Source organism: Hyla sarda, chromosome 5 (assembly GCF_029499605.1).
Source record: "Hyla sarda isolate aHylSar1 chromosome 5, aHylSar1.hap1, whole genome shotgun sequence".
In the NCBI taxonomy this organism is placed as follows: Eukaryota; Metazoa; Chordata; class Amphibia; order Anura; family Hylidae; genus Hyla; species Hyla sarda.
The window spans coordinates 40863901-40880103 of NC_079193.1; the positions used below are offsets into that span (position 1 = coordinate 40863901).

The 16203-nt window shown below is 48.6% G+C and overlaps 1 protein-coding gene across 6 annotated transcripts in view; it reads left to right on the forward strand.

Annotated features, from left to right (window-relative positions):
* Positions 1 to 16203, forward strand: part of MYO3A (myosin IIIA) — a 212176-nt gene that overhangs the window by 67548 nt on the left and 128425 nt on the right. For 2 of the 6 annotated variants that reach the window (XM_056519327.1, XM_056519328.1), the window contains exon 5: positions 15210 to 15309. In XM_056519327.1, coding sequence (XP_056375302.1) covers positions 15210 to 15309 — 100 coding nt within the window. Of the gene's footprint in view, positions 1 to 12640; positions 12684 to 13461; positions 13608 to 13873; positions 14024 to 15209; positions 15310 to 15826; positions 15904 to 16203 lie in introns of those variants that run through there. The other 4 variants (XM_056519330.1, XM_056519329.1, XM_056519331.1 and 1 more) reach the window with 4 other exon arrangements.

Here is a 16203-nt window from a genome sequence, read left to right on the forward strand (position 1 = left end):
GGAAAGGGATATAGTTTTATAATTCTGCATAAGCATTAATGTTATTTTGTTCCAGGAATGTATCTAACCCTGTTTTAAAGCTGTTAATTGTTCCTGCTATGACAAGTTCCTTAGGTAGACCGTTCCATAAATTCACAGTCCTCACGGTAAAGAAGGCGTGTTGCCCCTTTAGACTAAACCTTTTCTTCTCCAGACGGAGGGAGTGCCCCCTAGTCCTTTGGGGGGGTTTAACCTGGAACAGTTTTTCTCCATATTTTTTGTATGGGCCATTTATATACTTTTAGATACGTTTATCATATCCCCCCTTAAACGTCTCTTCTCAAGACTAAACAATTGTAACTCCTTTAATCGCTCCTCATAGCTAAGATGTTCCATGCCCCATATTAGTTTAGTCGCGCGTCTCTGCACCCTTTCCAACTCCGCAGTGTCCCTTTTATGAACAGGCGACCAAAACTGAACAGCATATTCCAGGTGAGGCCGTACCAATGCTTTATAAAGGGGGAGTATTATGTCCCTGTCCCTTGAGTCCATGCCTCTTTTGATACATGACAATATCCTGCCGGCTTTGGAAGCAGCAGCCTGACATTGCATGCTATTCTGTAGTCTGTGATCTACAAGTACACCCAGATCCTTCTCTACCAGTGACTCTGCCAGTTTAATCCCCCCTAAGACATACGACGCATGCAGGTTATTAGTACCCAGATGCATAACTTTACATTTATCCACATTGAACCTCATTTGCCAAGTGGATGCCCAGACACTTAGTCTATCCAAGTCATCTTGTAACTTATGCACATCCTCTATAGACTGTACCGTGCTACAAAGCTTGGTGTCATCTGCAAAGATAGAAACAGAGCTGTTAATGCCATCCTCTATATCATTGATAAATAAATTAAACAGCAGCGGGCCCAGTACTGAACCTTGGGGTACACCACTAATAACCGGGGACCAATCAGAGTACGAATCATTGACCACCACTCTCTGGGTACGATCCATGAGCCAGTGTTCAATCCAGTTACAAACTAAAGTTTCCAAGCCCAAGGACCTTAACTTACCTGTCAGACCTCTGTGAGGGACAGTATCAAACGCTTTGGCAAAATCCAGAAACACTATATCCACAGCCATTCCTCTGTCAAGGCTTCTACTCACATCTTCATAAAAGCAAATTAGATTGGTTTGACAACTTCTATCCTTAGTAAACCCATGCTGGCTATCACTTATAATACTATTATCCCCTATGTATTCCTGTATTTAATCCCTTATAAGTCCTTCAAACAATTTACCCACAATGCACGTTAGACTTACCGGTCTATAATTGCCTGGCGAAGACCTAGAGCCCTTCTTGAAGATTGGTACCACATTAGCCTTGCACCAGTCCCTTGGCACAATACCAGACACCAGAGAATCTCTAAATATCATGAACAAGGGAACAGATATTACTGAACTTACCTCTCTAAGAACTCTTGGGTGTTGTCCATCCGGCTCTGGAGATTTGCTTACATTTACTTTACTTAACTTATCTTGTACTATTTCTACATTAAGCCAGTTCAATACATTATATGATGTGTTACCAGCACTGACCTTGCCAATGTCAGCTCCTTCTTCCATAGTATATACAGAACTAAAGAACCCATTCAGTAGCTCCGCCTTCTCTTGATCGCCCGTGACAACCTCCCCATTATCATTATTAAGGGGTCCTACATGCTCTGTCCTTAGTTTTTATGTATTTATATATCTAAAAAAATATTTAGGATTAGTTCAGCTCCACTATTTAGTGAGGATGATCTACTAAAGGACAGTAAGCAGCTTCTGCCCAGACAAGAAGTGGAGGAAACAAATAGGGATGAAGAGAGTGGCGTGGGAGGTGGTGTTGCCAGCGTTCAGGCTCCTGAAGCAGACACTTTTGAGGAAACTGAGGAGGACATCAGTTGTGCCTCACAACTCAATGATGATGAAGCCGATCACACTTGGGAGCCGGGTGCAAAAGGGGCTTCATCATCATCAGGATAAGATGGTTGCAGGTTGCCCGTGAAGCAGCAGCTGAGACAGCAAGGTGGTAGCATGTTTGGCAGTCAGCAAGGTGGCAGAAGAGGAAAGTCTAGAGCCAAACATGCCCGGGGTAGACCTCCTGCTTGGTGGCTGTTACGCCGAGCGCTCCGGGTCCCCGCTCCTCCCCGGAGCGCTCGCAACATCCTCGCTACTGCAGCGCCCCGGTCGGATCCACTGACCGGGTGCGCTGCGATACCGCCTCCAGCCGGGATGCGATTCGCGATGCGGGTGGCGCCCGCTCGCGATGCGCACCCCGGCTCCCGTACCTGACTCGCTCTCCGTCGGTCCTGTCCCGGCGCGCACGGCCCCGCTCCCTAGGGCGCGCGCGCGCCGGGTCTCTGCGATTTAAAGGGCCACTGCGCCACTGATTGGCGCAGTTGTTCTAATTAGTGTGTTCACCTGTGCACTCCCTACTTATACCTCACTTCCCCTGCACTCCCTTGCCGGATCTTGTTGCCATTGTGCCAGTGAAAGCGTTTCCTTGTGTGTTCCTAGCCTGTGTTCCAGACCTCCTGCCGTTGCCCCTGACTACGATCCTTGCTGCCTGCCCCGACCTTCTGCTACGTCCGACCTTGCTCTTGTCTACTCCCTTGTACCGCGCCTATCTTCAGCAGTCAGAGAGGTTGAGCCGTTGCTAGTGGATACGACCTGGTTACTACCGCCGCTGCAAGACCATCCCGCTTTGCGGCGGGCTCTGGTGAATACCAGTAGTAACTTAGAACCGGTCCACTAGCACGGTCCACGCCAATCCCTCTCTGGCACAGAGGATCCACCTCCTGCCAGCCGAACCGTGACAGTAGATCCGGCCATGGATCCCGCTGAAGTTCCACTGCCAGTTGTCGCCGACCTCACCACGGTGGTCGCCCAGCAGTCGCAACAGATAGCGCAACAAGGCCACCAGCTGTCTCAACTGACCGTGATGCTACAGCAGCTACTACCACAGCTTCAGCAATCATCTCCTCCGCCAGCTCCTGCACCTCCTCCGCAGCGAGTGGCTGCTTCCGGCCTACGACTATCCTTGCCGGATAAATTTGATGGGGACTCTAAGTTTTGCCGTGGCTTTCTTTCACAATGTTCCCTGCACTTGGAGATGATGTCGGACCAGTTTCCTACTGAAAGGTCTAAGGTGGCTTTCGTAGTCAGCCTTCTGTCTGGGAAAGCTCTGTCATGGGCCACACCGCTCTGGGACCGCAATGACCCCATCACTGCCTCTGTACACTCCTTCTTCTCGGAAATTCGAAGTGTCTTTGAGGAACCTGCCCGAGCCTCTTCTGCTGAGACTGCCCTGCTGAACCTGGTCCAGGGTAATTCTTCCGTTGGCGAGTACGCCATCCAATTCCGTACTCTTGCTTCCGAATTATCCTGGAATAATGAGGCTCTCTGCGCGACCTTTAAAAAAGGCCTATCCAGCAACATTAAAGATGTTCTGGCCGCACGAGAAATTCCTGCTAACCTGCATGAACTCATTCATCTAGCCACTCGCATTGACATGCGTTTTTCCGAAAGGCGTCAGGAGCTCCGCCAGGATATGGACTTTGTTCGCACGAGGCGTTTTTTCTCCTCGGCTCCTCTCTCCTCTGGTCCTCTGCAATCCGTTCCTGTGCCTCCCGCCGTGGAGGCTATGCAAGTTGACCGGTCTCGCTTGACACCTCAAGAGAGGACACGACGCCGCATGGAGAATCTTTGCCTGTACTGTGCCGGTACCGAACACTTCCTGAAGGATTGTCCTATCCGTCCTCCCCGCCTGGAAAAACGTACGCTGACCCCGCACAAAGGTGAGACAGTTCTTGATGTCAACTCTGCTTCTCCACGCCTTACTGTGCCTGTGCGGATATCTGCCTCTACCTTCTCCTTCTCTACTATGGCCTTTTTGGATTCCGGATCTGCAGGAAATTTTATTTTGGCCTCTCTCATCAACAGGTTCAACATCCCGGTGACCAGTCTCGCCAGACCCCTCTACATCAATTGTGTTAACAATGAAAGATTGGACTGTACCGTACGTTACCGCACGGAGCCCCTCCTAATGTGCATCGGACCTCATCACGAAAAAATTTAGTTTTTGGTCCTCTCCAATTGCACTTCCGAAATTCTCCTTGGACTACCGTGGCTTCAACGCCATTCCCCAACCCTTGATTGGTCCACAGGAGAGATCAAGAGCTGGGGTACTTCTTGTTTCAAGGACTGTCTTAAACCGGTTCCCAGTACTCCCTGCCGTGACCCTGAGGTTCCCCCTGTAACCGGTCTCCCTAAGGCTTATATGGACTATGCTGACGTATTTTGCAAAAAACAAGCTGAGACTTTACCTCCTCACAGGCCTTATGACTGTCCTATTGACCTCCTCCCGGGCACTACTCCACCCCGGGGCAGAATTTATCCTCTATCCGCCCCAGAGACTCTTGCTATGTCTGAATACATCCAGGAAAATTTAAAAAAGGGGTTTATCCGCAAATCCTCCTCTCCTGCCGGAGCTGGATTTTTCTTTGTGTCCAAAAAAGATGGCTCCCTACGTCCTTGCATTGATTACCGCGGACTTAATAAAATCACGGTAAAGAACCGCTACCCCCTACCTCTTATCTCAGAACTCTTTGATCGCCTTCAAGGTGCCCACATCTTTACCAAACTGGACTTAAGAGGTGCTTATAATCTCATCCGCATCAGGGAGGGGGACGAATGGAAAACTGCATTTAACACTAGAGATGGACACTTTGAGTATCTGGTCATGCCCTTTGGCCTGTGCAACGCCCCTGCCGTCTTCCAAGACTTTGTTAATGAAATTTTTCGTGATCTCTTATATTCCTGTGTTGTTGTGTATCTGGACGATATTCTGATTTTTTCTGCCAACTTAGAGGAACACCGCCAGCATGTCCGCATGGTTCTTCAGAGACTTCGAGACAATCAACTTTATGCCAAAATGGAGAAATGTCTGTTTGAATGTCAATCTCTTCCTTTCCTAGGATACTTGGTTTCTGGCCAGGGACTACAAATGGACCCAGATAAACTCTCTGCCATCTTAGATTGGCCACGCCCCTCCGGACTCCGTGCTATCCAACGTTTTTTGGGGTTCGCCAATTATTACAGACAATTTATTCCTCATTTTTCAACTATTGTGGCTCCTATCGTGGCTTTAACCAAGAAAAATGCCAATCCTAAGTCCTGGTCCCCTCAAGCGGAAGACGCATTTAAACGGCTCAAGTCTGCCTTTTCTTCTGCTCCCGTGCTCTCCAGACCTGACCCATCTAAACCCTTCCTATTGGAGGTTGATGCCTCCTCAGTGGGAGCTGGAGCGGTCCTTCTACAAAAAAATTCTTCTGGGCATGCTGTTACTTGTGGTTTTTTTTCTAGGACCTTCTCTCCGGCGGAGAGGAACTACTCCATCGGGGATCGAGAACTACTGGCCATTAAATTGGCACTTGAGGAATGGAGGCATCTGCTGGAGGGATCAAAATTTCCAGTTATCATTTACACCGACCACAAGAATCTCTCCTATCTCCAGTCTGCCCAACGGCTGAATCCTCGCCAGGCCAGGTGGTCTTTGTTCTTTGCCCGTTTTAACTTTGAAATTCATTTTCGCCCTGCCGACAAGAACATTAGGGCCGATGCTCTCTCTCGTTCCTCGGATGCTTCGGAAGTAGAGGTCTCTCCGCAACACATCATTCCTCCTGACTGTCTGATCTCCACTTCTCCAGCCTCCATCAGGCAAACTCCTCCAGGGAAGACCTTCGTTTCTCCACGCCAACGTCTCGGGATTCTCAAATGGGGTCACTCCTCCCACCTCGCTGGCCATGCGGGCATCAAAAAGTCCTTGCAACTCATCTCTCGCTTCTATTGGTGGCCGACTCTGGAGACGGATGTTGTTGATTTTGTGCGGGCCTGTACTGTCTGTGCCCGGGATAAGACTCCTCGCCAGAAGCCTGCTGGTCTCCTTCACCCTCTGCCTGTCCCCGAACAGCCTTGGTCTCTGATTGGTATGGACTTTATTACAGACTTACCCCCATCCCGTGGCAACACTGTTGTTTGGGTGGTCGTTGATCGATTTTCCAAGATGGCACATTTTGTTCCTCTTCCTGGTCTTCCTTCAGCGCCTCAGTTGGCAAAACAATTTTTTGTACACATTTTTCGTCTTCACGGTTTGCCCACGCAGATCGTCTCGGATAGAGGCGTCCAATTCGTGTCAAAATTCTGGAGGGCTCTCTGTAAACAACTCAAGATTAAATTAAACTTCTCTTCTGCTTATCATCCTCAATCCAATGGGCAAGTAGAAAGAATTAACCAGGTCCTGGGTGACTATTTACGGCATTTTGTTTCCTCCCGCCAGGATGACTGGGCAGATCTTCTACCATGGGCCGAATTCTCGTACAACTTCAGAGTCTCTGAATCTTCTTCTAAATCCCCATTTTTCGTGGTGTACGGCCGTCACCCTCTTCCCCCCCTCCCTACTGCCTTGCCCTCTGGTTTACCCGCTGTGGATGAAGTGACTCGTGACCTTTCCACCATATGGAAAGAGACCCAAAATTCTCTTTTACAGGCTTCATCTCGCATGAAAAAGTTTGCCGATAAGAAAAGAAGAGCTCCCCCCATTTTTTCTCCCGGAGACAAGGTATGGCTCTCCGCTAAATATGTCCGCTTTCGTGTCCCCAGCTACAAACTGGGACCACGCTATCTTGGTCCTTTCAAAATCTTGTGCCAAATTAATCCTGTCTCTTACAAACTTCTTCTTCCTCCTTCTCTTCGTATTCCTAATGCCTTTCATGTCTCTCTTCTTAAACCACTCATCATCAACCGTTTCTCTCCCAAACTTGTTTCTCCCACTCCTGTTTCCGGTTCCTCTGACATCTTCTCCGTAAAGGAGATACTGGCCTCCAAGACGGTCAGAGGAAAAAAAAATGTTTTGGTTGATTGGGAGGGCTGTGGCCCTGAAGAGAGATCCTGGGAACCTGAGGACAACATCCTAGACAAAAGTCTGGTCCTCAGGTTCTCAGGCTCCAAGAAGAGGGGGAGACCCAAGGGGGGGGGTACTGTTACGCCGAGCGCTCCGGGTCCCCGCTCCTCCCCGGAGCGCTCGCAACATCCTCGCTACTGCAGCGCCCCGGTCGGATCCACTGACGGGGTGCGCTGCGATACCGCCTCCAGCCGGGATGCGATTTGCGATGCGGGTGGCGCCCGCTCGCGATGCGCACCCCGGCTCCCGTACCTGACTCGCTCTCCGTCGGTCCTGTCCCGGCGCGCGCGGCCCCGCTCCCTAGGGCGCGCGCGCGCCGGGTCTCTGCGATTTAAAGGGCCACTGCGCCACTGATTGGCGCAGTTGTTCTAATTAGTGTGTTCACCTGTGCACTCCCTACTTATACCTCACTTCCCCTGCACTCCCTTGCCGGATCTTGTTGCCATTGTGCCAGTGAAAGCGTTTCCTTGTGTGTTCCTAGCCTGTATTCCAGACCTCCTGCCGTTGCCCCTGACTACGATCCTTGCTGCCTGCCCCGACCTTCTGCTACGTCCGACCTTGCTCTTGTCTACTCCCTTGTACCGCGCCTGTCTTCAGCAGTCAGAGAGGTTGAGCCGTTGCTAGTGGATACGACCTAGTTACTACCGCCGCTGCAAGACCATCCCGCTTTGCGGCGGGCTCTGGTGAATACCAGTAGTAACTTAGAATCGGTCCACTAGCACGGTCCACGCCAATCCCTCTCTGGCACAGAGGATCCACCTCCTGCCAGCCGAACCGTGACAGTGGCAGCCTACTTTCCCAGGAAGTAGTGCAACAGGGGTTCCTGGAGTCAGCGGCAGTAGTAGTCAATCAGTGTGGGCTGTTCATGGGAAAATCAGCTACTTGGCGGTGTGGCAGTTTTTCATCAAGCATCTGGAGAATGTTAACCTGGCCACATGCAAGATGTGTCGGCAGAAGGTGAAGCGTGGCCAGGGTCTCAATGTTGGCACCACGGCCCTGCGTCAACATATGCAGCGCCACAATAAAGCGGCCTGGGAGAACCGTGGCTCCGATGTGGTGGTCCAGCCTGCTGCATCACCCAGTGTGTGTCATACCCATCTTCTGTTGTTCCAGATGCTCCTGCTCCTCCCACTTCGAGTCAGTCATTCCACCAGCAATCCCTCAGTGAAGCCATGTCCAAGAGATAATAGTATGCACCCACTCATCCAACGACACAGGAGCTGAATGTGCTCCCGTCCAAGTTGCTGGTACTGCAGTCCCTTATTTTTCAAGTGGAGGACTCTGCACCTTTCAAAGAACTGATGGCTTGTGCCAAGCCGAGGTGGAGAGTCCCAAGCCGTCTTTTCTTTACAAAAAAGGCAGTACCAGCCCTGCACAATTTTTTGGAACAGAAGTTGGGCCAGTCCTTGAGCCTGTTGATGTGCACCAAAGTGCATGGCAGTGATGATGTGTGGAGCTGTAACTACAGTCAGGGGCAATACATGTCCTTTACAGCCCACTGGGTGAATGTGGTTCCTGCACAGCCACAAAAGCAACTTGGACAGGTTAGGCCACTTCCGCCTCCACACTCTCAGGCCGGTTGTCCTTTGACAGTGTGCGAATCTGCCTCCTCATCCTCCACTGTGTCCTCAGCCTCCACTGCACGGTCAAGTCTAAGTGCCCCTTCAGTATACCATGTGGGCAGGGCACGGCAGAGTCACACTGTTGTTCACATGGTTTGCCTTGGCGAACAGAGTCACACAGGGGAGGAACTGCTAAAAGTAATTCATCAAGAAATCGAACCATGGTTTACTCCACAAAAACTGGAAATGGGAACCATGGTGACCGACAATGGGAAGAATATCTTGTCTGTGCTGCGACAAGGAATCCTGAGCCATGCGCCCTGCATGGCACACGTGTTCAATTTGGTTCCAGAAGTTTTCCCCCCATCTGCAAGACATCCTAACAATGGGAAGGAAACTTTGCATGCACTTCAGCCACTCGTACACCGCAAAGCACACCCTCCTTAAGCTGCAGCATCAGAACGGTATCCCCGAACATAGTCTGATTTGCGACGGTTCCACATGTTGGAATTCCACCCTTCATATGTTGGACCGACTATACGAACAGAGAGAAGCCACCACTGATTTCTTGATGATCCAAGCGGATAAGGTGACTTCCTTGTGTAACTTCACTGTCAACCAGTGGCAGCTCATACGTGACACCTGCCATTTTCTCCCTTTCAGGAAGCCACCTTATTAGTCAGTCACCAGGATTACGGGATGAACAACATAATTCCACTGCTTCATTTACTACAACATGTGTAGGAAACAATGTGTAGGAAACAATGGCTGGTCAGGGCACTGGAGACATGGCACCTACATCTCATGGCCACATCAGCCCTGTGGGGGCTGAACTGGAGGAGGAGGGGGAGGGGCACAGTGGAGCACAGTTTAGGTTTTGCGAGATGGGCAGTTTTTCTAGTAATCTGACAGGAGAGGAGGAGCAGGAGCAGCTAGAGAAGCTAGAAGGTTATGAGGAAGGCGAGACATAGGACCCAGAAACACCGTGGCAGTATGCAGTGGAGATGGAGGCAGGGAGTCTCTCTGAGTCACTTCCACAAATGGCACAATGCATGCTCACTTGCTTGCGTAGTGACCGCCGAATTGTCACCATTCAGCAGCGGGATGACTTCTGGCTCTTCACCTTATTGGACCCTCGCTACCAGCACAAAATGGGGGCCTTTTTTACACCCACTGAGAGGGAGAACAAACTGACCTACTGCAGAGACATGCTACGTAGTCAGTTGGCCGATGCCTATCTGCGCCATTGTCCATCCTCTTGCAGGTCTGACTCGGGGGGCCCTCTGCGCTCACCTGTCACTGCCAAGGCTGCTGGGGAGGGGTGGGGTGGCAGAAGCAGTACCAGCTCCATCAGCAGCAGCCTGAGTCTACAGTAGCTGATGAGTAGCTTTTTTCACCCACATAGTGAAGCAACTCATCAGCAGCAGGTAGACCTGGAGCAGGACCTGAACCAGCAGGTGGTGCATACCTTGACATGACCATGCCAACACACCTTGACATGACCATGCCACAACTAGCAAAGTTTGCCCTTGAAATCCTGTCCTGCCCTGCCAGTAGTGTGCCATCAGATCAGGTGTCTAGTGTGGCAGGGGCCATAGTCACCCCAAGAAGAACTCGTCTGTCCGCGAAAAATGTGGAGAGACTGACCTTTGTGAAGATGAATCAGGCATGGATCAGCCAGGATATCCACCCACCAATGCCTGGCGCATCAGAGTAGATTGACCATGGTGCCACACCAACACTTCACAAATATGGATAGTGCAAAACATATTTAAGGTGCTGCTCCCCAGTTACAGACATTGCTCCGCATCAGACCACAAGTAAGTATTGAAGATATGCATTAGCTAAAACTTAACTTTTCTGACCTTGCCTTTTGCCTAGTCCTTGTGTACCGTGCCTGACTCAGCAGTCAGTGAGGTTGAATCGCTATTAGGTGGAACGACCTGGGGGTTACCTGCCGCAGCAAGTCCATCCCGCCTTGCGGCAGGCTCTGGTGAAAACCAGTAACCCCTTAGATTCCGTTCCCCTGGTACGGCCCATGTCATCACCTCACTGACATAGAGGATCCACTACCTGTGTCGTCCCTGCATTCCACTCTGGATCGTGACACTCATGCTGCCACCAACTCCAGGCTGTTTCATTCATCCACTAAATGGTCTCATCATGCTGCCGCCAACTCCAGGCTGTGTCATTCAGCCACGATATGGTCTGCTCATGATGCTGTCAACTCCACGCTGTGTCATTCAGCCACTATATGGTCTCCTAATGCTGCCGTCAACTCCACGCTGTGTCATTCAGCCACTATATGGTCTCCTCATGCTGCCGCCAACTCCAGGCTATGTCTTTCAGTAATTATATGGTCTCCTCATGCTGCCTTCACCTCCACACTGTGTCATTCAGCCACTATATGGTCTCCTCATGCTGCCACCACCCCCACGCTGTGTCCTTAAGCAACTATATCGTCTCCTCATGCTGCCCCCAACTCCAGGCTGTGTCATCCAGCCACTATATGGTCTCCTCATGCTGCCGCCAACTCCAGGCTGTGTCATTCAGCCATTATATGGTCTGCTCTTGCTGCCGCCAACCCCAGGCTGTGTCATTCAGCCACTATTTGATCTCCTCATGCTGCTGCCAACTCGAGGCTGTGCCATTCAGCCACTACATGGTCTGCTCTTGCTGCCGCCAACCCCAGGCTGTGTCATTCAGCCACTACATGGTCTCCTCATGCAGCCCCCAACCCCAGGCTGTGTCATTCAGCCACTATATGGCCTCCTCATGCTGCCACCAACTCCAGGCTGTGTCACTGTACAGTCATGTGGTCTCCTCATGCTGCTGGCACATTAAATAAAACTTTTTAGGTTCATCTATTTGAAATCTTCAATTTAAATGTTAAAAAAATGTCTTTAATCTTTTCAATTGTGAGGCTCTATCAGGCTGTTGCCACCACCAGGCTGGTCTCTATATGTTGCCACTATATGGTCTCCTCATGCTGCCACCACCTCCACACTGTGTGATTGAGCCACTATATGGTGGTGCAAAAGATAAGCCATAATATGGAATTTTAGGTGCAAAATTGAAAGGGTTATTATTTTTAAAAGGTGAGGAGGAAAAAAACTAAAGTAGAAAAATGGAAAAACCCTGAGTCATTAAGTAGTTGATACAGATTCACCGCAAATAAATTCGGACTGAACCAAATTTTTTCGGAAAATTCAGCAAATCAGCCACATCAAATTTTTCAAAAATGTGCTCATCTCTGATCAGTATATAAGAACAAGTAACACAGTCCTGTTGGCCAGTGAGTTAGGAGTAGTACCCTACACTCCACCCATAAAATAGGCCTCACCTTAAAGGGGTACTCTGGTGGAAAATAAATATTTTCAAGCCAACTGGTGCCAGAAAGTTATACAGATTTGTAAATTACGTCTATATTAATATCTTAACCAATCCATTTCCATTATCAGCTGCTGTATGCTCCAGAAGAAGTTGTGTAGTTATTTTCATTCTGACCACAGTGCTCTCTACTGCTACCTCTGTCCGTGTCAGGAACTGTCCAGAGCAGGGGCAAATCCCCATAGAAAACCTCTTCTGCTCTGAACAGTTCCTGACATGGACAGAGGTGGCAGCAGAGAGCACTATGGTCAGACTGGAAAGAGCTACACAACTTTCTCTGGGGCATACAGCAGCTGATAACTACTGGAAGGGTTAAAAATTTAAATAAAAGTAATTTACAAATCTGTATAACCTTCTGGCACCAGTTGGTTTGAAAACATTTGTTTTATACCTGAGTACCCCTTTAAGGTATCTATAGCTTTAAAACGTTCTCATGCAAAATAAACCAAAAGATTGAGATGTACTTCTCTTAACAGCAAGTGTTCATCCTTGCAAGTTCCCCGCTTATTCTCACAGAACTGTGAATATATAATGCTTTAAATCATAACTGTCAATTAATAAAAACTTTTGACATGTTCTGGGGACCCTGACCAAAGACTAGAATGAGCAGGGTGAGGAGGCTTACATAGACTTACATTGTAAGTGCGCCCAGGTCACGTGACTTAGAGGCGGGAGGGAACACGCTAGGCACAGACTTCTCCCGGCTCATTCTCTTGATCGGTCTGAACTTTTGATAAGGAAAGGTACAATTTTAATACCCATAATTTACATATGAAAATGCATATATACCATGTAAGATTTCCATCTAGAACAGTGGTTCTTAACCTGGGTTCGATCGAACCCCAGGGGTTCGGTGAGTCAGTCCCGGGGGTTCGGCGGGGAAGGTCGCAACAGGACAGGCAAACCAAGCAATTGCTTGGGGCCCCGAGCAGAGCCGGTGTTTGCCCGTCCTGTAGTGACGGGGCAATTCCCCCCATCACTATTCACTCCCTGCGGCCCCGCCTTAAGTTTAAAAACGCAGGGCCGCCGGGACATAGCGCACATCGGGACATCACTGACGTCCCGTACGTGCGCCCATGGAAACGAAGGCGCCAAGGACTGGAAGATAGAGAAGGAGGAAGACGTGCGCTGGCCAGCTTGATAAGTGACCAGCGGCACGTCATCTTCGGTGCTCCGACCATCGGTCCCGAGACCTACTGCTATAGCCGGAGCGGTGGTCGGAGCACTGAAGTGGGGCAGTACACAGGCATACAGCCTCCAGCCATACACTGTATATGGCTGGAGGCTGTATGTCTGTGGGGGAACACTGCCTACATCAGTGGTCTTCAACCTGTGGACCTCCAGATGTTACTAAACTACAACTCCCAGCATGTCCGGACAGCCGTTGGCTGTCCAGGCATGCTGGGAGTTGTAGTTTTGCAACATCTGGAGGTCGGCAGGTTGAAGACCACTGGCCTACATAATGTGGGGGAACACTGCCTGCCTAATGTGGTGGAACACTGCCTGCCTAATGTGGGGGGAGCTCTGCCTGCCTAAAGTGGGGGGAAATCTGCCTGCCTAATGTGGGGGAACACTGCCATTGTTGCGAAAATGACATGAGAGTGGCACTTGCCAAGATTAAGCCGTGCATTTCTGAACTGGTCTCTGAAAGACAACAGCAATTTGCAGTAAATATTCATTATGGGGGAGATTTATCAAAACCTGTCCACAGGAAAAGTTGCCCAGTTGCCCATAGCAACCAATCAGCTTGCTTCTTTCATTTTCAACAAGGCCCCTGCAAAATGAAAGAAGCGATCTGATTGGTTGCTATGGGCAACTGGGCAACTTTTTCTCTGGACAGGTTTTGATAAATCTCCCCCTATGTTTTTGTGTAAAAATCATGTTGTTCATTTTGTGCACCTATGTATAAATATATACTTAAATATATACCTCCTATGTTTTGAATTTGAAAAAAAAAATCATATTTTATTTTTCTGATTAAGAGGGGTTCGGTGAATGCGCATATGAAACTGGTGGGGTTCAGTACCTCCAACAAGGTTCTGATCTAGAAGGTTTAGAAGCTACATAGCTACTGTTCATATAGGTATATTCGGCCCTGGTTGGGCTTAGTACTGACCTGTCATTTACCCCTGACATTAAGGGCAGGTGTTTAAAACAGTGAAGGGTCATTGGGTTAGATGTTGCAGGGATTTTACCACAATCGACATGTTTCCCCTATATCCTACTCCACAAAAATCCCATGATTTTGAGAACAGGACTTTAGAATGATCATGGAGGGAAGTCCCAGTTGTCAGACCCTCCATGATCAGATATTGACTCCCTATACACAGGGGATAGATGATCGGTGTCTACACTGTTAAAGGGGTACTCAGCTGCCCTCGGAACATTTTGTTTGGGAGCAGGAAGCGAGGTCGTGATGTCACGGCCATGCCCCCTCGTGATGTCACACCACGCCGCCTCAATGCAAGTCTATGGGAGGGGGGTGGCGGTCGCCATGCCCCCTCCCATAGACTTGCATTGAGGGGGCATGGCGTTACATCAAGAGGGGGCGTGGCTGTGACATCACGACCCCACCGCCCACTCCCAGCGTTCTAAACAAACACCGGGTGCTACACAGAGATCACGGGGTCCCAGCAGCGGAAGAAGAAGCCTTTGTTATTTTCTATAAATCTGTCCGTTCTTCACACCCCTATAAGGAGTACAGTACATGAAATATATGTATGAAATAATCTGTATCTAGAGTAACATTAGTTAAAGGGGTACTCGGGTGGAAAACTTTTTTTTTAAATGAACTGGTGACAGAAAGTTAAACAGATTTGTAAATGACTTCTATTAAAAAATCTTAATCCTTTTAGTACTTTTAGCAGCTGTATGCTACAGAGGAAATTCTTTACTTTTTGAATTTTTTTGTGTTATCCACAGTGCTCTCTGCTGACACCTTGGTCCGTGTCAGGAACTGTCCAGAGCGGCATAGGTTTGCTATGGGGATTTTCCCCTGCTCTGGACAGTTCCTGATATGGGCACAAAAAATGAATTAAAAAAATAAAGATTTTCCTCTGTAGCATACAGCTGCTAAAAAGTACTGAAAGGATTAAGATTTTTTTTAATAGAAGTAATTTACAAATATGTTTAACTTTCTGGCACCAGTTCATTTAAAAAAAAAAGTTTCCACCGAAGTACCCCTTTAAATCGGCAAAAAGACAGCGTAGGCGATTTTGTATGTTATTATACTGATTCTTCTGCTGTTTAAAATTATTATTTTCTAAAAGGGCCTTGATCATTTACATAGCCATAAGACAATTCACCGTGATGTCAAAGGAAACAATATCCTGCTAACTACAGAAGGTGGTGTCAAACTTGTGGATTTTGGTAAGTTTAAGCAATTTATTGTTGAAACTTTACCCCAAAACTGACATTTTTTAAAGTGTACCAGTCATATAAAAAAAAATTTAGTTCTCCGTAGGGGATGTCAAAAGTTTTAATCGGTCAAGGTTCTGGGTGTCCAGAACAGCACCAATCCTATGGATTAGTCTGCACACCCAGACCCTGACCGATCAAAACTTTTGACATGTCCCCATAACCTTTCCATAACCCTAAGGCCAATTTCCTACCTCCATGTTTGCTAACAATCCACTTCCTTCACTCACAAACTATTCTTGGAGCTGTTGGTAGCGCTTAAAATCTTTGGGGGAGATCAAGAGGAAAAGTTGCCGAGTTGCCCATAGCAACCAATCAGATCCCTTCTTTCATTTTTCAGAGGCCGTTTCAAAAATGAAAGAAGTGATCTGATTGGTTGCTATGGGCAACTCAGCAACTTTTCCTCTGGGCAGATTTTGATAAATCTCCCCCCCATTTATGACTCGGCACCAAGCCTGCACCTTAGATTGGAATTTAGTATAATGAGGTGTCAAGGAGATAAAGACACAACGGTTGAGTGAAATGATGGAGAGAGCTTATAAATAGGTATTAAAGTGGACCTGTCCCAAAGAATTTTCAGCCCAGAGTAGTCTCCAAAAGTAACAATGGTGGAAAGAATTGCAGACAAGAACGCTTCTGGTCATGTTATCTGCAGTCTTTCTATTAACCATTCAATATGCAAGTCCACGACTTTCAGATGCTGACCATATCGCCGCTGCCAAAGGCTCCAATAGAGGGGAACCCTGTCCCAACTTAAAGGGGTTCTCCGCCGCTCAGCATTTGGAACAATCTGTTCCAAATGCTGGAGCCAAGGGCGGGAGCTTGTGATGTCATAGCCCCACCCCC